The sequence below is a fragment of the Dictyostelium purpureum genome, assembly GCF_000190715.1.
Source record: "Dictyostelium purpureum unplaced genomic scaffold DICPUscaffold_454, whole genome shotgun sequence".
Lineage (NCBI taxonomy): Eukaryota > Evosea > Eumycetozoa > Dictyosteliales > Dictyosteliaceae > Dictyostelium > Dictyostelium purpureum.
The window spans coordinates 1-21,785 of NW_003519788.1; the positions used below are offsets into that span (position 1 = coordinate 1).

The window sequence follows — 21,785 nt, forward strand, 5'->3', positions numbered from 1 at the left end:
TATGTTCATTAAACTGTGGTGTAAGTAATTCAAAATAAAAAAATAATAAAAAAATTAATATTTGTATGTATGTGTGTATGCGCATGTGTTTGAGCATCCTTTATAATATAACCTTTTTTTTTATTTTATTTTTATTTTTATTATACATATGTGGAAAGTTTTTATAAAATATAGTGAGATAAATATCATCATATCATTTATTATTTATTTTGTTTTTATTTTTATTTTTATTTTTATTATTTATTTTTTTTTAATAAATAATTTTTGGTTAATCCTTTTTTTTTTTTTTTTTTTTAATAAAGCCAAAAAATTGAAGAATTAAACCTTTGGGTTTCTTTTAAAAAAAACATTTTTTTTACTCCCCTTGGGAAAATCACCAAAAATATTTTTTCCCAAAAAAAAAAAAAAAAAAAAAAAAAAAAAAAAAACCAAGATTTTTTTTTTTTCAAATTTTTTATTTTTTTAATTTAATTATTTTTATATTGTTACACTCAATCAATATAGAGATACACTGAACATCATCAGCTTTAATTAAATTTTAACTCAATAAAAAAAAAAATAAAAAAAAAAAATATTTATTTATTATTTTTTTTAGATCAACACATTTTGACAGTATTTCTATTCCTTTGCCAAGAGCATTGATAATTACACATATAACACACGAAGGCACACAGAGACACTTTTAATGTAAATAATAATATATATAGTAATAAACTTTAAATTAAATTAAATTAAATTAAAAAATTAATTAAATTTAAATAGAATCAAAAGAATATACACTAACACTCACTAACTCACTCTCACCAACTCACACTCACTCACTGATATTTATATAATCTCACCCAAATAAACACACACTCGCTCACACTCACACAAAGACACACATACACATAGAAATATTATCAAACATACAATAATAATAACACACACACACACATAGACACAGACACACTTTTAATATTAATTAATTAAAGCGTGGATTGTATTTTTTTAATATAAAATTATAATAATATAATAATTAAAAACAAAAAAAAATATTATTAAATTTGTATTGATATTAAATTTATGTTGTGTGATATGATTTACTATCAATCAAAAATAATTTAAATAACAAAAAAAATATAAATAGTATATATATATATGTAAACTTAAATGTATATTTATATAGTTAAAATATAAAATAGTATTCTATTATATAACACACACCACTCACACACTATTTTTTTTTTTTTTTTAAATTAAAAATTATTTTATTTTAATAATTTTATTTTTAATTTTTTTTTTTAATTATTTTTTTAATTATTTTATTTATATATAATTTTTTTTTCAATATAATATCATTTAGTTATAATATTATAAGTTATTCTCACAAATATTTTCACATATAACAAAAAAAAATAAAAATAAAATTAATTATAATTAAAAATAAAAATAAAAATAAAATTAAAAATAATTTTAATATCAAAAAAAAAAAAAAAAAAAATAAAAACTATACCCATATAAATAATTATATATTTTTTGTAAATAAGAAAATATAAATTATTTTTCAGTTATCATATCTTTTTTTTTTTTTTTTTTTTTTTAATTTTTTTTTTTTTTTGGGAAATATTTGGGGCTTTTTTTATATTTAGGCCAATAAATATAATTTTTTTGTTTTCTTATTTTTTAAAATTTATAATACAAATAAAACTTAAAAAAAACCTAAATAATAAAAAAATAATTTAAAAAATGGGCCATAATAATAATTCTAATAATTCAAATAATAATAGGAGTAATAGGAATCAGACCGCTTGGATTTCTCCCTTAAGTTCTCCCCCTCAAGGAAACGTATATACAAATATTCCAAACAGTACAACATATACCTTTGGATCAAATAATTCCAACCCCAATAATAGTAATAATAATAATAGCAATAATAAACATAGTCCATTAACTTCCGCTACCGACCGGTTAACTAAAATGGATATAGAAGAGAAATGGGATAATAAAACATATGAAAAGGATGAGCGTGAAAAATCACCAGTGTTTCATATATCAACAAGCAATTTTAATAGTTTTGGTAATCTTAAAGTTCCAGGTAGTTTTAGCTTATTCAATAAAGATGAAAATAATAAACCACATTTACCAACTATACCTCAAGACCAACCATTAAAAGAACAACCAGAGCAAACAACCAGCAACAATAAACCCCATGTATCTTTATTACATGCTCACTCAACCTACCAACCTTCAAATGTTAAGGAGCATATAACCTCCCCAATCTATGAACAACACCAATTATCAACTAAAGAAATTGAACATCAAAAGAAATTACAAGAGCAACATACAAGCTCAGCAACAACAAGCACAACAACAAGCTCAGCAACAAGCCCAACAAAATCACAACAATCTCTACAACAAGCCCAACAGCAACAAGCTCAACAACCAAGAGTTAATACATTCTTCTTACCACCACCACAAAACGCAAGAGAAAGATTAAAAGAGTTTAAACAAATTCGTGTTATTGGTACAGGTACTTTTGGTAAAGTTTATTTAATTCAAAATACTAAAGATGGAAGTTTTTATGCCATGAAATGTCTAAGTAAGGCCTATGTGGTTCAATTAAAACAAGTCGAGCATTTAAATTCAGAAAAGTCTATTCTCTCATCTATCCATCACCCTTTTATTGTAAATTTATATCAAGCTTTTCAAGATGAGAAAAAACTATATCTTTTATTTGAATATGTTGCTGGTGGTGAAGTTTTTACTCATTTAAGAAAGTCTATGAAATTCTCAAATTCAACAGCCAAATTTTATGCTGCCGAGATTGTGTTGGCTTTAGAGTTTCTCCATAAACAGAATATAGTATACAGAGATTTAAAACCAGAGAATCTTTTAATCGATAATGAAGGTCATATTAAAATAACAGATTTTGGTTTTGCCAAACGTGTCGAAGATAGAACCTTTACTCTTTGTGGTACTCCAGAGTATTTAGCCCCAGAAATTATTCAAAGCAGAGGTCATGGTAAAGCTGTTGATTGGTGGGCTTTGGGTATTTTAATTTTTGAAATGTTGGCTGGTTACCCACCATTCTATGATGACGATACCTTTGCAATTTATAATAAAATTTTGGCTGGTAGAATAACTTTTCCACTAGGTTTCGATGTTGATGCTAAAGACTTAATTAAAAGATTATTAACTGCCGACAGAACTCGTAGATTAGGTGCTCTTAGAGTAAGTATTATAATATGGTATTATTTTATTATTATAATATAAACTTTGTATTAATATTTTAATTATTTGTTTATTATTAGGACGGTGCTCAAGATGTTAAAAATCATAGATGGTTTTCAGATATCAACTGGGAAAGATTATACCAAAGAAAAGATCCAGGTCCATTTATCCCCAGCATTAAACATGAAGGAGATTCGAGTAACTTTGAATTGTATGAAGAGGAAAATATGGTCGATGATCCACCTTCACCAAACTATGTTGATCCATATGCCAATTTCTTTAAAGATTTTTAAATTTATCAATAATATTTAAAAAAAAAAAAAATTAAAAATCACCACCAAAAATAATAACTCGTAAAACAGGCATCTAGCAAAAAAACTACAATAACAAACAACAAATAACAAATAGCAATAACAAATTTTTTTTTTTCAAAATAATTAAATTAATTATATTAATAATAATACTCACATTCACAACCACACCAAATTTATTCAAAAAAAAACAATAACAAATAATAATTGTTATTGGTATTCCCATAATCACCCAATATTATATATTTGTATATAATAAAATTATAATTTTTTTTTCTAATTATAGTTATAGAAAATTTTATCAAAACTAAGAATTGTATTTAAATCTTAAAATAAATGTAAATGAAAAATCATAAAATAAAATATATTTAAATAAAAAAAAACCATAAAGCTTTTTTTATTATATTTATTTATTAATACAATTGGATATTTAAATAACAAAAAATAATGTGGAGATCTTGTAGTGGAGCGTATTAAATCTAATTTCTTTTACTTTTTAAATCTATTATATTTTTTTATTTTGGAGTTTTATTTATAAACTGATAGAATTTTTTATTTTTGTTTGTAATTTTTATTTATTGTTATAGTAACCATCTAAAAGATTGGGATAACCATTATTTAAAGAATAATATTGAATAGGAATAGATTGATAATACTGATTTGGGGTAATAACAATATCGGGTACTTCTTTTATTGGAGTATATCTATATTTTGATGCCATTTGTTCTATTTTAATTTGTTTTTTTTTATTTTTATATAGTTTTAAAATATAACATATTATAAAATAAATTGCTGTAACTCCAAATATTGAAACAACAGAGGCAATCACATAGTTCCAAGGAAAATAATCATCAAATTTTAGCATTATATTTTATTGAAATTTTATTATTAAAAAGTTGTTATTAAAATATCTAAATGAAAATAATTATAAAATTAACATTTAAATGATAATTGTTTTATTTTTTTTTTTTCAAAATTAAATATTAAATTTAAAAAAAATAAAAAATTTGGATAACAATATTTAAAATATGTCTATTTATACAATGAATTATTAAAGAAAATCTTTAAAAAATAAATATAAAAATTGGTCTTAGAAGATTACGTAATAATTTCTAATTTTTAAAAATTTACAAATTGTGTGTGTTTTTTTTTAAAATAAAATATAAAATACACACCAATATAATAATAATAAAATAATTAATTACAATACACAAATAATAAACCATTTGCTTTTCTTTTTTATTTTTCTTTTTATATGTACAAAATTTTATTTACAAATATTTATTTATTTAAATATTATCTACAACTCTTTCTTCGTATTGATCATCACCGTGTGATTTACTTTTCTTTTTTGATCTTTCTGAGGAAGAGGAGCTTTTATGTCTTTTCTTACGATCCCTTTCTTTGTCACTATCGGAATCTGATGAATAATGGCGACTTTTACTACTATTACTACTTTTATATTTATCTCTTTCTCTTTCTCTTTCTCTTTCTCTTTCTCTTTCTCTTTTTTTCTTTTTTGCTTGCTTTTCTTCTAATTTAATCTGTTTTAATAGTAGTTTTCTTTGTTTTTTGGTTAAGCTGGCTAAAAACTCTCTTTCTATTTCATCATCGTCATTATCATCGTCATCATTATCATTGCTATGACTATTCTTATCCATCATATCCACCATATCCTCGATTGAATAGTTTTTATTTGAACCACCATAATTCTTTGGACTAAGAGCATTTGAATTTAGCCTAAATTTTTGTTTGTATTCAGGATTATTATTGGTACTACTATTATTATTGTTATTGTTACTATTATAATTTGCTAATGGATCTTCAGATTGTAATCTTTTTGATTCATTTGGATTTATATTTAATAGTGGGCATTCTCTATCACCAGATTTATGGCCCCAGTTATGGCATCTCGCACATTTTACATTTCTTAATTCTATTCCAAATGGTTTGTGTACTAATTTGACATCATTAGAAACCAAACCTGCCACTGGTGCATTTGCTAAAATTGGGAACTTTTCAAAATCTTTTAAATTTTTATCGTTCTTTTGTTCTTGTTCTTTTTCTTTTTCTTGTTGCTGTTGTTGTCGTTGTTGTTTTAGTTCATTTTCTTTTATACATGCTGGTAGTGAGTATAGGAATCCAACTTTAGATCTTTCAGCTTCTAATTTTGAACCAGATAAAAGTGCTCTATTTTTTATAAACTCCTGTTCTACTAGTACCTCTTTTGCCCTTTCTTCCTCTTTTCTCTTTGACTCTTTTTCTTTTTCTTCTGCTAAAAATAATTTCTTTTGATTTTGTTTATTTCCAGGATGAAATGATTTTAAATTTAAAAACTTGAGAGACATTGCTAAATTTATATATATTATTTATTATGTTTTATACATATATGCATAACATGTTAAAAAGAATATTTTTTAATAAAATATAAATATATGGTAAAATTAAAAAAAATAATAATTTAAAAAATTAAAAAAAATAATAAAAAAAATATTTTAATTTTTTTTTTTTTTTAAAATAATTTTTTTTCGTTTTTGTTTCAAAAAAAGATTTATTTTTAAAGCATTTTGTATAAATAAATTTATAAATAATTATATATATATACTTCCTATTTATATATTTATAGGTTTTTTTAATAAAAATGCCAAAATATTTAATTCAGTTTGTTCAACAACATCCAAGTTTTCGTATTTTCGAATTAGAATCAGTTGCAAAAATATTCAATATCAATGTTGAATATAATCCAAATGATTTAGATGTATTAGAGTCATTAGATCCATCGATAGAGTCACCATTTCTTTATGTAAATATTCCATCAGATGAGGATGTAAAGAAAATTTGTTCAAGAGCAGTGTTGATTAAACAAGTTATTTCAGTTTGGGCTGAAAATAAAAATTTAAAAGGTATATTAGAAGATATTAATTCAAACTATGATAAAAAATTCTTGGTAAGTTAAATAAATAAATATAAAAAATAAAATATAAATTTATAAAATATTAATTTTTAAAAAAAATTTTTTTTAAAATTTTAATAAAGTCAAATTATTTAGTTGATAAAACTTATAGAATCGAAGTAGATGGTTATGGCACTAAATATACACAACCAAAAAAGTTGGAAATGATGTTAAAGATCTCAGAATCACCATTGTGGGATAATGGAAAGGTGGTAATGAAGCCAACAGACGAAAGTAATCACATTGTTTGGACCATTCAGACTGATTTTGGTGTTGAAAGACAAGGAATGGTTAGAAATGACAGTTTAGAGCCACGTATTATCTTTTTTGGTCAAAGAGTTGCAAGAGGTAACAGAGACGATATTATTAGATTTAACCTTCAAGAAAGAAAATATTTAGGTACAACCTCAATGGACCCAGAGTTATCTTTAGTTAGTGCAAATATGGGTTTGGTTAAAAAAGGTGATTTCATGTTAGATCCATTTGTTGGTACTGGTTCTTTTATTATTGTTAGTTCACATTTTGGCGCACAAACTGTTGGCTGTGATATCGATATGAAGGCCATGAGAAAACAAGGTAATTATAAATAATATACTATAAATAATAATAGTTTTAGTAATTTTACTAATTTTAATTATAATATTAAAACAGAGGAATGCAATTTAGAAACAAATTTTGCAGATTATGGATTATCATCACATTTAATGGGTACTGTATTATGTGATAATAGTTGTCCACCATGGAGAACAATCCCAATGTTTGACTCAATTATTACAGATCCACCATATGGTGTCAGAGCTGGTGCTAAAAAGGTAGGATATAAAGATAATCGTAGAAATAGAGATATTCCAGAAGAGTGCAAGGTTGGTCATGTCCCACAATATATTGAATATAAAGTACCAGATGTAATGGCAGATCTTTTAGAATTAGCAGCTAAAACATTAGTCATTGGTGGTAGATTAGTTTATTGGTTACCAACTTCACCAGATTATAAAGAAACAGATTTACCAAGACATCCATGTTTAAGATTAATCACAGCATCATGTCTTCAAATTTTAACAAATAGATGGGGTAGACGTTTGGTTATTATGGAAAAAACTATTAATTATAACGATGAAATTCATCATAAATCAAAATTAACTCAAGATGATTTAGGTCAAATCGATCCACAACATAAAGATCTTCGTCAAATTGTTTTTTGGAAAGCAATGGGTTCAAGCGAGAAATCATTAAGAAAAGAAAAAAAGAAAGAAAACCACAAAAATATTGATTATATAAACGAAAGAAAAAAAATAAACAATAGTGACAATAATAATAATAGTAATAATAATAATGAAAATACAGATAATACAAAAATAATATAATAAAAATAAATATTTTATTTAATTTTTTAATATAAATTCTAAAATTTTTTCAATTAAAGTGGATAACTGAGTTATTTTTGTATTATTACCTTCAAATAAATATGTTTTTAAAAGAATTATTTGTTTATATTTTTCTTCTTGATTTTCAAAATTTGTTAACATTTCATAGATAATAATACCTAGACTATAATAGTCCAAACTTTTATCATCGCACCCAGTAGCTGAATATAGAGAATCATTTGAGTCTATGTAATTTCTATTACCACTTTTAAATGATAAACCAAAATCTATTAATTTAATATGCAGTTCTTTATTAATTAAAATATTTTTTGGTTTTAAATCACCGTGTACTATCCCAAAACTATGAATATGTTCTAATGCTTCTGTAATTTGACTTTCTATTTTTAAAATGGTATCAAATTCTAATGGTTTTTGGATGTTCTCTAAATATTCATGTAGTGTTGTGTAGTCTTCATTGTATTCCATTTCAATGAAAATATTTTTTGATATTTCCATTTCTTCATACCAAAAATCATTGAATTTAATAATATTATGGTGCGGATGTTGGTCTAATAGAAATAAAACATCTATTTCATTTGATACTTTTTTTGCATCACCCACAGTAATGGATTTTAAACATACAGTTTCCTTTTCTTTTTTTATTTTATAAACATTTGAAAATTTACCTTTTCCAATGATTTTAATACCAGGGTTAATGATACTTACTGCATTGATAAAGTTGCTATTAAACCCTCTATTTATACTTTTAATTGTATAAAAAGATTTTAATGAAATTTTATTTTTTATGTTTCTTTTTACAAGCTTTAGGTTATTATTGTTATTTGAATTAAGTAAATCTTTTTTCAATAGTTCCAATTTATTATGTAATTCTTCAAATTTTTCTTTAATGCTTTTTTTTAATTTTGAAAATTGATTATCTTCCAAATTTGAATATTCAATTATTTTTTTACCCATTTTTTCATAACAACTTAGGAGATTGCAATTATATTTAAAAGTATCTAATTCCTCTGATAAATTTTTTTTATCACTTTCTTTTAAGAGAGTTAAAAGGTGATCTTTAATTTTATAAATATATTTTTCTTTATTATTTAAAAGCGATAAATAAAACCATAAATATAACAAATTTTTATCTTTTGCATAGCCATTTAAATTTAGTTTCCCAATTGTTTTTAACAAAAAACCATTTGAATCATTATTTATTCTATCAATTATTGTTTCTATGCCTATTTTTTCATTGATTGCTAATATTGTCTTTTTAAAAAAATTGAATTCACTTTCTATTTTTTCCAATGGTAAATTACCCCTATTTGCTCCAACTATATCTGGATTGAATATTTCCAAAATTTTTCTGTAGGTTATTTCTTCTTTTAATAGATGGTTAATACATTTTGATTTTATATATATTTTTTCATTGTTAATATCGAAATTTTTTACAAATCTAATTCCTATGAAATATTCCCTGGTTTTTCCATCCATTTTATCTTTTATTTGATCTAATGAATACAAAAAATTAGAAAAATGGTTCTTAACTTCGAAATTTATCTCAGTCTTTAACAATAAAAATCTTCCTATTTTATTATATCCTTTTAAAGTTTCATCTTTATCTAAAACTAAACTGAATATAAAGAGATATGAATAAAGTTGGCTATCTATTTCTAATTGTATATTTGGTCCTTTTTCTATATCTTTTATTTTTTTAAAAACCCTATCTTTAAAATCTTTATATATTTTTGAATTTATTATATTTATTGTGAAGGATAGATCTTTAATTTCTTTTTTTATTTTTATTAAAAATTTAAAATTAATATTATATAAGAAATAAATAAATAGAAAAAATATAATGTTTTTACCCATATTTAAAACATATTATAAATTAATAAAATACAATAAAAAAAATTATTATGAACAATAATTTTTTTAAAAAATAAAAAAAACTGATTATCCCCCCCCAACCACACACTTCCAAATATAACCCAAAAAATAGTATAATTTTTTTTTATTTTTATTTTTTTTTTTTATAACTGGGGGAATGATGGAATATTTTTATCAATATTGTTTAATAAATTAATTTGAATATTATCAATAACAATATTTGTTGTGAATTTTTCTATTTTGACCACTAATTTGTCCATTAAAAAGCCTGGATTAACTTCTATAGATTTGGTTCCGTAAAAGATCAAGTTTTTTAAACTTTGATTATTTGTATTTATATTATTTTCAATATTGTTGTTTGAGCTATTATGGTCACTATTATTAATTAGAGCTTTTGTTCTTGTTACGATTTCATTTGGGACATCATCTTTGTATTCAAAGGATTTTAGGTCTACTCTTTCAACAAAAGATTTAAACTGGTTGGTTTTTGATGATGATGCAGCAACATAAAATGTGAATTCGTAGTTATCATTTGGTTTTATAATTGATGAAGTATAATAGTTTGAAAAGTGAACTGAAACAATACAGCTGTTAAATTGTTTTTCGTCTTTTAATTTGAATATTCCTTTTAACAATGGTTTATCATTTAATCTTGAAATTTCAATGTTGCCATTTGTATTATTACTATCACTTTTATTGTAAAAGCTTCTGTTATTTTGAGTTGTTTGCTGTTCGTTATCACATGGTATGTATTTATCACCACTAAAATAACAATATAAACCGGATACAAAGTCCACATGATCTGAAGAGTAAGCACCATTAAAAGCCATTTCTAGTGTATTAGGTTGAATTTTAAAAATTTTGTAATGGTCCTTATTATCATCAGCAATTACAATGTTTTCGCTGTTGACTTTATTTGCACCGACGGTTTTGGTTGGATATTCATAAAGGTTAATGTTTAACTCGTTGATGTTTGCTGCAGCTTTAAGTGTATAGTTGAGATCTTTTAATTTTGAATAACTTTCTTTTGTAAACTGGGTTAAAGAGTATCCAAGAGACCACTGAAACTCTTTAATTTTATCTCTTAAAGCATAAACCATTGGATTAAATTTTTTATCTAATCTATTTCTATTAATGAATTAGTATTAACATTGATTCTAATCATAGAAAATAATAAAATAATAATTTATACATACTCTGAATATAAATCCCATGAATTTGAATTATGAATACAATCTAGAGTCAGAGAGCAATAAATTGCCATCACCACAACCAATAGTTTTGACGAATGCATAGAGTATTCTTTATTTGAGAAAAAAGCAATACATTCCTCAAGCCCCTTCGAAAGTTTATTAAAATAGTTTCTAATGCTGCTTTTTAGTTCATCATTATTTAAACTTGAATAGCTATCATACTCGGGGGTTTTACATGATGTATTTGATAATATTGATCTTGAGTCCATGATACCCCCACCATATCTTATTTCCCAAATCTTTAATAAATCACAGTAATGATTTCCTATTGAATGTATACCCTGTAATTTATCTATACAAAATGAAATTAATTTTTCACTTGCTTTTTCATTTACAATTCTTTCCAAATCTTGATATAAACCTCTAAAAAATTTTTCAAATTCTATTTTATTAATATATTTATTATCTTCACCTTCGAATAATTGACCCCAAAATCCCTTTTTTAAAATAAAATTTAAAAAAATTAGTTTACATTATAACCTATTATTTTAAAAAAAAAAAACTTACAGAAAATATACCAGATAAAAAATATTGATTATTCTGTGGCAAACCTATTAATGGGTTTAGAAGTTCACAAATAAACTCCATTTTGTCATCTTCATTCCTCTGGCAATCTAATTCCTGTCTAAACATTTTACTTTATTACTAATTAATATTATTTATTTTATTATTGTTATTGCAATAATAGTGTTGTTTAAATGATGTATTATTTTTTTTTAATTTTAAATATTGTTTTATTTAAATTTAAAATAAAATTACTTTATTTTGAAGGTAGGGGGAATTTCTATAATTTCATTTTTTTATTAATTTTTTATGGGCTGTTGAACTAGATAACTTATTCATTTGAAGTTGTTTATTGCATTTTTTATAAAATTATAAAAAATAAAAAATTTGAAAAAAAAAATTATTTTAAAAAAAAATTATTTTAAAAAAAAATTATTTAAAAAATAATATTTAAAATAAATTAATTTTATTTATAAAAACTAATTTATTTATCTAAAATAGAATTTTTTATAATGGAAATAGAAATTTATATTTAATATATAATTATAATTTACAATATGTAAAAGAAATAATATTATATTACAACACTATTTACCACACACTCTATTCTATACAAAACATTTAATAATTATATAAATATAAATACCCACACCCCCACACCCACAAAACATTATTAGTGTATTTTTAAAAATTAATAAAATAATTATTATAAAATATAAAAACAATAATAAAAATAGAATTGAATTTATATGAAATCATTGGATTGTTTATTAGATGGCAATAAAGAATGATAGGGGTATTAATACTGAATGTAATAAAATAAATAAAAAAAGATTTTATTTTTAATTTTATTAATAATTTTATTTTTTAAATTTTATTTTCTTTAAAAAATATTAATTTTTTGTTTTTACATTATTAAAAATATCAACTTTACAAATCAAGACTTTAAAATACATATTTTTAAATTTAAAAAGCATAAAAAAATAAATAAAAAAAAAAGAAATTTTTAAAAATCTCTAATAAAACTATGATCTTAAATAATAAACATTATATTTATATATCTATATAAATGTCTTTGATAAATTATAACTCCCACAATGTAGAACTTATAGAAATAAATAAAAAAAAAAAATATAATAAAGCAACCTCAACCATCACTTTACAAAAAAACCAAATAAAAAATAAAAGAATTTCTCTTATCTTAAAAAAAAACAATAACATATATTTAAAATTTTCCCAATACTATAATCTATTATTTTTAACAATATTTGTAAGTAAATAATTTAAATTTAATAATATTTATAAAAAAAAAAAGTATTAAAAAAAAAAAAAAAAAAAAAGAATATTGTATCTTTTATTATCATAGCAACTCCAATCAAAAATGAATTAGTTTCAATATCTTTATACTCTTTGAAAAGTATATGTTGGTGCTTTTATTATAAAGAATGCAATAATCAAAATCAAAACAATAATAATAATAATAATAATAATAACTATAATATTAATAATAATAAATCATTTAAAATAAAAATAATGTTCTATAGTTTAACCAGAACTTACCTTTCAAGTTTTTTATATTTTTTTTATAATAGAAATATAGAAAAATATTTGATATGGAAACTATTAATATCATTTATTTTAAGTTCAATATCAATTTTTTCAAACAAACTCGATAAAATAAATACAAAATTAAATATTTTCACAAGAATCTATTATACTCTTTATACACAAAATCTTTTTTATCAAAAAATCAGCTATTTCAAAATGGTATCATCGATAATCAATACATTCACCGAATTTAAATTTGAAAAAGATTAGTAAGTTCTATTGTAAAATATAATAAGAGAGTAAATATTAATTCTTTTATTAAATATTATTTAGCCTTTTAGATAGAACAGGCGTTTTATTATTTAATTTTGGTCTTTCTTTCATTTTATACGAAATCAATCTATTTTTTGGATTATCAATGTCAATATTTTTAATTTATTATAAATGTAAAAGTAGCATCCACGACCTCGAATTTAAAAATAAAAAATAAAAAAATAATACCTAAACTACATAAACAAACCCATACCTTTTTTTTTTTTTAATTTCTATATTTTATATTTTTTATTGTATCTTTTTTTTTTTTTTGGTTTTTTTTAATCGAAATTTTTTATTACATTCTTGTTTAATTTTTATTTATAAATAATAACCTGTGAGATAAACCATTTTTTTTAAAAATAATTTTATCTTGATCTTGATTTAAATTTATATCTATAATTACTTATTGTTTATTTTGATGCTATTTATATTATTTATATTGTTTATATTATTTTAATGTGATAATGGGTATTCTTTTTTAGTTAATTTATCAACAAGTTCTTTAAATTCTGGGTTTTCTCTATAATAATTTTCTTTATATCTATCCATTTCTTCTTTTTCTTCTTTATCAAAAACATAACTTGCAATCATACCAGCAATAACTGGACCAGCTAAAGCTAAAACGAAAAGAGAGACTGGGATTGGGAATGGAAGACCTGGCTTTAAAAAATAAAAAAATAAAGGTTATTATTGTGGTCATTATTTGTATTTTGTTATTTCTATTACTATTGTTGTTGTTGTTGGGTTATTAATATCTATAATTGGTTGATTGCTGTAAAGTGATGGTTCTTTTTCGTCATTTTTAATTTTGAATTTATAACAAAAGTAATTATAGTTTTAGTAACATACTGGTTTGTTTAAGAAGAAACCTCTTGGCATGACATCTTCAATTTCGTTTGGATCAACGTGGTGGTGATGATCATCGTGGTGATCATGATCGTGGTCATGGTTACAATTTGGACCATGATTATGATGATGATGAGTTTTGGCGTGAATTAATGTTTGCATATGTTCAACTGCTTCGTTGATATCATTTGGATCCATAACAAAATTTTGATGTTTATATGAATAAATTGCGTCACCGTAGTTGATTTCGACTTCAACAATTTCAGCATCTGGTCCTGGAGTATCTGGATAAGCACCACCAGCACTTTTAACAGCAGCACCGTATGAACGACGTGCAAAACCGTTACATTTTTTTAATGTTGAGAATAATTTAGAAGTTCTTGATAACATTATTATTTAATTTATACAATTATGAAAAAAAAAAAAAAAAAAAATGAAAAATTTAAAAAGAAATTTTTTTAAAAAAAAATTAAAAAAAAAATGATTTTTTTATTGGTTTTTTTTTTTTTTTTTTTTTTTTTTTTTTCTTTTGGAAAAAAAAAAAAAATTCCGCTCCAAAATAAAAACACACCTTTCTCTTTATTTGTTTGTTCATTGAAATAAAAGGAATTATTTGTATATTTTATTTAAAAAAAAACCAATATTAAATTTTTATATAAATAATTTTTTATTTCTTTGCTTTTATAATATTATAATAACAATAACAATAAAAAATAATAGTAATAATAAAATAATAGTAATAAAATAACCGTAATAAAATAAAATAATAATAATAATAATATTTGTTTGACAAAATTTCCCAAATAACCTCAAAAATATTATTTTTTTTTTAAAATTTTATTTTTAAATTAAATAAATTTTTTAAATATTTTTTTTTATTTTTTTATTTATTTTAAAACCAGTTGCATATAATAAAAGATTGTAATAATAAATAAACCAAATATATATATATATACCCAAAATGAGCAAATCAACAAATTTTTTATCCAAGAAGAGTTGGCATGTTTCATCTTTAAAAAATCAAGAGAAAGTATGGAAAGCCGAACAAGAAAAAGAAGCAGAAATAAAGAAAATTGAACAATTAAAAAGGGAGAAGATGGAAGAAGAGCAAATTAGAGATTTAAAAAATCAATTTGCAGAGGCCTCTTCAGGAAAGTAAGTTACAAATAATTAAAATATTAAAAAATCAAAAAAAAATACTAATATTTATTATTTTCATTTTAACTATATAATTTAGAAAATCAAGCGGTATGGATTGGATGTATGAAGGAGCATTTCAATTATCATTAAAAAAAACAGAAACTGTAGATGAATATTTAATGGGCAAAAAGATTGATGATTCAAATGATGACGAATTAAAAAAAGCAGCCAATGTTCCAGGTGCATTGTTTTTGAACAAAACCACAGCTACAAACCCTCAAGATATTAAAAGTTTAGTTAGAGAGGACCCATTATTAATCATTGAAAGAAAAAAACAAGAACAGCTTGATAAAATTATGAACAATCCAATACAAATGAAAAAATTAGAAAAAGAGAAGAAACAATCAGAAAAAATTTTAAAGAAATTAAAAAAGAAAGAAAAAAAAGAAAAAAAAAGAAAAGAAAGAGAAGAAAGAGGCGAATCAATCAGTGACAGCAGTAATGATGAATATAAAAAAGAAAAGAAAGAAAAAAAAAGAAAAGAAAAAGAAAGAAAGAAAGAAAAAGAACGGGATGAACACTATAAAGAAAGAGAAACAAGAAGAGATACTGATGGTGACCGAGAAAAAAGAAAGGATGGTGAAGATAGAGAAAGAAGAAGAGATGACGAAGATAGAGAAAGAAGAAGGGATGACGAAGATAGAGAAAGAAGAAGAGATACAGACGGTGATCGAGAAAGAAGAAGAGATGACGAAGATAGAGAAAGAAGAAGAGATCATGAGAGAGACTACAATAGAGACAGAGAATCTAGATATAGGGATAATGACAGAGATAGAGATTATAATAGAGATAGAGAAAGCAGGTACAGAGATAGGGATCACAACGAAAGAAGAGACTCAAGATATGATGAAAGAGATAGAGAAAGAAGCCATAATAGAGAAAGGGAAGAAAGAGAAAGAGAAAACAGATATAGAGATAGAGACCACAGTGACAGAAGAGATACCAGACCATATAATGACGATAGAAGGGATTATAGTGATAGAGAAAGTAGATACAGGGACAGGGATCATAATGATAGACCATCACCATTCAAAAAGAGAGATCGTCAAGAATATGAAGAGAAACCATCCAATAAAAACGTTACTGATAAAGAAGAAGAAAGAAGAAGAAAGCTAGAAGAAATGAAAAAAAGTGGTACAGAAAGAGAGGATGAAAGATCGAAAAAAATCAAATCAGATTTAGAAAATGAAAAAGACTTTGTACCAAAATCAGTAGAAGAAAGAGGAAGAACTTTCTTTGAGTATGTATAATCTATAATAATAAATTTTAATCAAATTCATATTAACTTTTTTTTTTATTATCTATTTCACAGTCAAATCAATAAAGATGTTTATGGCGATTCCGCATCCTTGGGCGATACTCTAAAAAGAAATAAATTTTATCTCGAAAAAGAATAAAACTATTTTTTTAAAAACTATAATCCCAAAACTAAATATCTTTTTTTTTATTTTTTTTATAAAATTTTATTTATTTTATTTTTTTTCCAATTTATTATTTTGTTTTCACAAAATTTTTTTTTAAAAATTATTTTTTATTTAAATTTCACCCACTTATTTTTTTTCTCATCATATTAAATTTAATTATACACAATTATAACTATATTATTACTATTTGTATTTTATTATAAATAAAATATTATATTATAGTTCGAAAAAAAACAATGAAATCAATATTATTATTAATTTGTATTATTTTATGCAGTACTATTTATATCTCCAATGCAGACTATTTAGAATATAGAAAAGTTCATTTAGTTGATAAAACAGAGCCACTACCAAACGGGAATGTAAATTATATATTTAGAGGAAATGAACCAAAGGTCAATATCAATGGAACCAACTACTTTGCATACGAAGAATTAATCAATTGTTTAGTCAATAACAGCTATAGCTTAGGTGTCAAATTACGACCATCATTTGTTATTATAGATATCAAATTAATCTATGGTTTCAAGAGCGGAGTACCAGATATCGAACTAGAGCAAAACATTCTTTAATGCAAACCCAGAATATGGTCAATTTAATACCAACATCACATTAGGTGATTTAATTGACCCAAATTTTGTACCAGAAAAAGAGTTAGAAAAGTGGGGCTGTAAATCTTTCAAGTTGGGCAACACGACAATTTACCAGATAGAATTCCATTCTACCATGAAATTTTAAATACTCAACACGATTTACCAGTGGGTATTATATATTCATTGGTAAATATTATTTTCTTATCATATTTAAAATTTTTTTTTTTTTTTTTTATAAATACTTATTTCTTTTTTATTATTTATAAACTATAGTGAATGCGGTTGTGATAGAACTGGTGAAGTGTTTGCAAGCTATGCAATGAAGTATCTCAATTACTCATTTAAACAAGCCATGGAATGGGATTATAGTGTTGCTGGTCGTAGAATTATGATTAACCATCAATGGGCCGCACAATGGTATTGTTATTATCTTAAATACGCTGAAAATCAAGACATTGATTGCACATCTCCACCACTTTTCCTTTAAGACAAAAGGGTATTTTGTCTTTTAAAAATAAATAAAAACAAAACAAATAATATATTATTATTTATTTTATCTTTTTTAAAAAAAAAAAAAAAAAGTTTTTGTAATTTTATTTTTATAAATTATAAAAATAATTGAACTATTTATTTATTAAACTACGTAAGCTATTTAATCTGGATATGTATTTTATTATTACAATTGTCTATTTATTTTTTTTTTTATTAATAAAAAAAAAAAAGTATATATATTATTCTTTATTATATAATTACATTTGAAATTTTTAACTATTCTAAAAATACAGTCTATATTATATATAATTAATTAATTTAATAATTAATTTTGTGAAGGTGGTGGTGGTAATCTATTCAAGAAACTTTTTCCTGAGGTTGGGGTTGGGGATGGGCATGATGTTGGTGCTACAGAATCTTTAATTGAGGGTGGTTGTGGAGGTAAATATGATGGTGGTTGGTTTGGATCAAATGATGATGATGGTGGTGAAGTTGGTGTACTTGGTGCGCTGCTAGATATTTCTTTTAATTGTAACTTTTGGAACTCTGCTATTGGAACTCTTGTTAATTTTGATGGAGAAGATTCATCACCAGCTTTCATCGAGACAAGTGGTGGAGAAGAATTAGCATGAAGTGGTGGAAGGTTTGGTTTAACTGTTCTTCTTATCATACTTGGTGACATTGATGGTGGTGATAATGGGGCACCTACAGAACCAGTACTACTTGTTTGCTGTTGTAATTGTTGTTGTTGAATTTGTTGTTGTAATTGCTGAGTAATTTGTTGGTTAAATATTAATGACATACGGTTTGGATTTGATGAACCTGGCAATGGTACTGGTGTTCTTTCTGGTGTCTTTTCACTTGAAACTACTTCTTTTTCTTTTTCCTTTTCCTTTTCTTTTTCTTTTTCTTTTTCCTTTTCTTTTTCTTTTTCTTTATCTTTATCTTTATCCTTTTTACCTAATATACCAAGAGATAAACTTGATGAGCTTGGAGATGATGATGATGATTTTTTGTGACCTTTCTTTTTATCATTTTCAGGTTCTTCATCTTTTTCAATTTTTTCAACTTTTTCAATTTTTTCAGGTTTTTCTTTGGATTTAAGATCTTCCTTCTTTAAGTTTTTAAAATTAGGTAATAATTGGATTGGGGGAAGATGAGTTGATGATTGTGTATATTGTAATGGAGGGGGAGTAAATGAACTATGGTTTGAATGTATTGAGCCTGTAGAATTTGATGAAATAGATTGTAATGGTGGTGGTGGTTGGTAACCAAGTGAAGGGGATGAATTTGAAGTAATACCAATACTAATATTATTGAATTGTTGTGGTGAAGATTGTTCTCTTTGTGGTACGAGTTGTGGTGTGACGGAAGGTGATGGTTGATGTGGTGGTGATGATGATGATGAAGCCAAAGTAGGATTTGGTGATGATGATGATGATGAAGTATCACCCAATGCTGATGAAGTACCTCTTGGTGATGATGAAGGAATTTGAATCTTTGATTCGACATCATCCAATTGAATTGGACAAATTTCAGATAAACTATTATAGCCCTCAATAATAATTTTAATAAATGTCTTTTCTTTATCTACATTTGCTAAAATTAAATCTGGATCATTACAACGAAGGAAAGATGGTGCAAAAATAATAGCAACATTCTCTAGACCCATTTTAGTATGCGCAGCATTTTCTGGTAAAACCAATTCATTTAAAAATTTGGAGAGATAGGTTATAATCTTTTGGTTGGTAGCTGGAAGGAATTTGAAGAAAATAATAAAATCTTCAATTGTATGGCAATCCAATGACTTTTGATAAAAATGATCTGGAATTAGTGCTTGTGGCATTTCTCTGAACCATAATTTTAATAGGGATGCTAATGGATGAATGCTATAAAGGTCAGTTGGAAAAGTATATTCACCCTCATTAAGTAATTTCTTTAATTGTGCTACTTCGCTGTTGTGGCCTGGAATTCTAAAAATACCTTCAGACTTCATACCGTCGAGTTTTTTGATTAAATTAACTAATAATACCAAGACATAAGGAATATCGAGATTTGGAAATTTTGATTTTTGCTTAAACATAATCTCTTCAATTGGAACTTTAAATACGGTCGGATTATTTAAAATATTAGCTGCTTCGTCTTTACCATTACCACCAGCATTTGCATTCATAAATGAGCCACCAATCTTTAATACTGAAATAGTTGATCTCCAACCCTTCTTCTTTTTATTCTCTTTTTGATCACATGCTTCAAATACAAACTCTGCTGTTTGAGTGTTAATTGCTTTATTGAAATTTGTGAATAATTGAATATCGCTTTTAGTATCGATGGCATTAATCATTTCCTCTGACTCCTTAATTGAACTTTGTGATTTCTGAGGTATAGTTTCAAACTCTGAAATATATTTTTTTAAATTGGTTTTCATTTTTTGCATTCTAACAGTTTCTAATCTTATAATTTCCTGTAATAATAATAAAAATAAATTTAAAGTTAGTATTTTAATTTTTAAAAACCTAAAGTTGGTTATATCGCTGTGGAACTAATAATTACACTTTGAATTTTGGGTAACTTTTCATTGTGAAAAGCAACATGATAACTATTACATGCTTGAACCTGCGCCTTGTACTCTTCCTCTGCTTGTTGAATTTTCATGGCATCAGCTTCAGGATTATTACACATATTTTCATAATTTTGTTTTGAGTTTTTTAGTGAATCAAAAACTACCTTTCTTTCTTTTGCTAAATTTAAACCATCATTTGAAAACTATAATAAAAAACTAATTAGTATAAAATAAACTTAAAATGATAAAATTTATATTATTGATGATAATTACAGTTTTTAATTCGGATCTTAAATCTTTTATAAATCCAACCAATGGGTCATTAACATCTTGATTAAATTTTTGTATAGTTGTTATAATATGGTTTGAATATTGATTGGTGCTTTCTACTATCGTTGAAAATGCTTCTGATGTTCCATTTATTTTTAAAAGCTGTGGTTGTGCTTTACAAAGTTTTTGGAGATTTTTTGCATACTCCTCTTCAATTTGTGCCCTTTTTTCAAAAAACTTTCTTATTGTGGCTGAATCATTTAGACCCTTTTCAATTTCTTCTGAAATTAATTCAATTTCATTCTATTAAATTTATTATTATTTATTATTATTGTTATTGTTGTTACTATTATTAGTTTAAAAATGCTAAAGTTTTTTAATTATTTAACTAATATTTACATTTAATGGTAACTTTACTGAACCAATTGACATTCCTTTTTTTTTCTTTATTAAAAATACAACCCTATATAACTAATTTAATTATTTTAACCAACAAAATTGAACCTATAAATATATTTTTTAATTAAAAAAAATATATAAACAATCTATTTTTGCCACCCCTTCAAATTTGTATACTATTTCCTTTCTCTATAATTCTATAATTCTAAAATTCTATAAGTTGTAAATTTAGATTATTAAAAAAAAAAATTAATTATTATGAAATAAAAATTATATGAACTAATCTTGTTAATCTTTTAAAAAAAAAAAAAAACAAAATAAAATAAAAAAAAAAAATAAAAAAAGATTGAGAATTCACAATTTCGTGTTGGTACTATAAATTTAAAAAAAGAAATAAAGAAAAAAAAGAAAAAAAAGAAGAACAATACTCCACTTTATTTGTTTAAAAAAATAAATAATTGGGTGGTATGTCTATGTACATGTGGGACAAACAAAGTAAAGAGCTAGAAAATATAACTATGTGTGTTAGTGTGTCTGTGTATATGTGCGTGGTATTTTAAGTGTGTTATTTTATTATTTTTTTTGAAATTAAAAATTTAAGATAAAATAAAAATAAATAACAACAATTAATCAATCTTGGTTTT

General features: G+C 23.7%; 11 protein-coding genes across 11 annotated transcripts; 5 read left to right on the forward strand and 6 right to left on the reverse strand.

Annotated features, from left to right (window-relative positions):
• Positions 1 to 1,728: 1,728 nt before the first annotated feature.
• Positions 1,729 to 3,506, forward strand: PKAC (uncharacterized protein; the record flags this gene model as incomplete). The annotated part of the gene is made up of 2 exons (XM_003293627.1): positions 1,729 to 3,213; positions 3,294 to 3,506. 2 exons carry the CDS (start codon positions 1,729 to 1,731, stop codon positions 3,504 to 3,506), a joined length of 1,698 nt encoding a protein of 565 aa, XP_003293675.1.
• Positions 3,507 to 4,095: 589 nt separating this feature from the next.
• On the reverse strand, positions 4,096 to 4,245 carry DICPUDRAFT_158578 (uncharacterized protein; the record flags this gene model as incomplete). The annotated part of the gene is made up of 1 exon (XM_003293632.1): positions 4,096 to 4,245. One exon carries the CDS (start codon positions 4,243 to 4,245, stop codon positions 4,096 to 4,098), a length of 150 nt encoding a protein of 49 aa, XP_003293680.1.
• Positions 4,246 to 4,813: 568 nt separating this feature from the next.
• Positions 4,814 to 5,872, reverse strand: DICPUDRAFT_158579 (uncharacterized protein; the record flags this gene model as incomplete). The annotated part of the gene is made up of 1 exon (XM_003293633.1): positions 4,814 to 5,872. One exon carries the CDS (start codon positions 5,870 to 5,872, stop codon positions 4,814 to 4,816), a length of 1,059 nt encoding a protein of 352 aa, XP_003293681.1.
• Positions 5,873 to 6,165: 293 nt separating this feature from the next.
• On the forward strand, positions 6,166 to 7,874 carry DICPUDRAFT_51090 (uncharacterized protein; the record flags this gene model as incomplete). The annotated part of the gene is made up of 3 exons (XM_003293628.1): positions 6,166 to 6,471; positions 6,561 to 7,053; positions 7,129 to 7,874. 3 exons carry the CDS (start codon positions 6,166 to 6,168, stop codon positions 7,839 to 7,841), a joined length of 1,512 nt encoding a protein of 503 aa, XP_003293676.1. The 3' UTR covers positions 7,842 to 7,874.
• A 212-nt stretch (positions 7,875 to 8,086) lies between these two features.
• Positions 8,087 to 9,338, reverse strand: DICPUDRAFT_158581 (uncharacterized protein; the record flags this gene model as incomplete). The annotated part of the gene is made up of 3 exons (XM_003293634.1): positions 8,087 to 8,106; positions 8,186 to 8,489; positions 8,568 to 9,338. 3 exons carry the CDS (start codon positions 9,336 to 9,338, stop codon positions 8,087 to 8,089), a joined length of 1,095 nt encoding a protein of 364 aa, XP_003293682.1.
• A 539-nt stretch (positions 9,339 to 9,877) lies between these two features.
• DICPUDRAFT_90347 (uncharacterized protein) lies at positions 9,878 to 11,620 on the reverse strand (the record flags this gene model as incomplete). The annotated part of the gene is made up of 5 exons (XM_003293635.1): positions 9,878 to 10,014; positions 10,111 to 10,462; positions 10,532 to 10,862; positions 10,931 to 11,424; positions 11,495 to 11,620. The coding sequence occupies 5 exons, from the start codon at positions 11,618 to 11,620 to the stop codon at positions 9,878 to 9,880; spliced, it is 1,440 nt and encodes a 479-aa protein (XP_003293683.1).
• Positions 11,621 to 12,265: 645 nt separating this feature from the next.
• On the forward strand, positions 12,266 to 13,529 carry DICPUDRAFT_84221 (uncharacterized protein; the record flags this gene model as incomplete). Its single annotated transcript, XM_003293629.1, has 3 exons — positions 12,266 to 12,302; positions 12,858 to 13,308; positions 13,373 to 13,529. The coding sequence occupies 3 exons, from the start codon at positions 12,266 to 12,268 to the stop codon at positions 13,527 to 13,529; spliced, it is 645 nt and encodes a 214-aa protein (XP_003293677.1).
• Positions 13,530 to 13,807: 278 nt separating this feature from the next.
• On the reverse strand, positions 13,808 to 14,590 carry DICPUDRAFT_158583 (uncharacterized protein; the record flags this gene model as incomplete). Its single annotated transcript, XM_003293636.1, has 2 exons — positions 13,808 to 14,014; positions 14,204 to 14,590. 2 exons carry the CDS (start codon positions 14,588 to 14,590, stop codon positions 13,808 to 13,810), a joined length of 594 nt encoding a protein of 197 aa, XP_003293684.1.
• A 571-nt stretch (positions 14,591 to 15,161) lies between these two features.
• Positions 15,162 to 16,797, forward strand: DICPUDRAFT_99731 (uncharacterized protein; the record flags this gene model as incomplete). The annotated part of the gene is made up of 3 exons (XM_003293630.1): positions 15,162 to 15,355; positions 15,438 to 16,640; positions 16,713 to 16,797. The coding sequence occupies 3 exons, from the start codon at positions 15,162 to 15,164 to the stop codon at positions 16,795 to 16,797; spliced, it is 1,482 nt and encodes a 493-aa protein (XP_003293678.1).
• Positions 16,798 to 17,060: 263 nt separating this feature from the next.
• On the forward strand, positions 17,061 to 17,904 carry DICPUDRAFT_90349 (uncharacterized protein; the record flags this gene model as incomplete). The annotated part of the gene is made up of 5 exons (XM_003293631.1): positions 17,061 to 17,318; positions 17,380 to 17,494; positions 17,533 to 17,586; positions 17,691 to 17,713; positions 17,743 to 17,904. 5 exons carry the CDS (start codon positions 17,061 to 17,063, stop codon positions 17,902 to 17,904), a joined length of 612 nt encoding a protein of 203 aa, XP_003293679.1.
• A 330-nt stretch (positions 17,905 to 18,234) lies between these two features.
• Positions 18,235 to 21,174, reverse strand: DICPUDRAFT_42386 (uncharacterized protein; the record flags this gene model as incomplete). The annotated part of the gene is made up of 5 exons (XM_003293637.1): positions 18,235 to 18,317; positions 18,411 to 20,373; positions 20,463 to 20,675; positions 20,746 to 21,045; positions 21,142 to 21,174. 5 exons carry the CDS (start codon positions 21,172 to 21,174, stop codon positions 18,235 to 18,237), a joined length of 2,592 nt encoding a protein of 863 aa, XP_003293685.1.
• Positions 21,175 to 21,785: the final 611 nt, after the last annotated feature.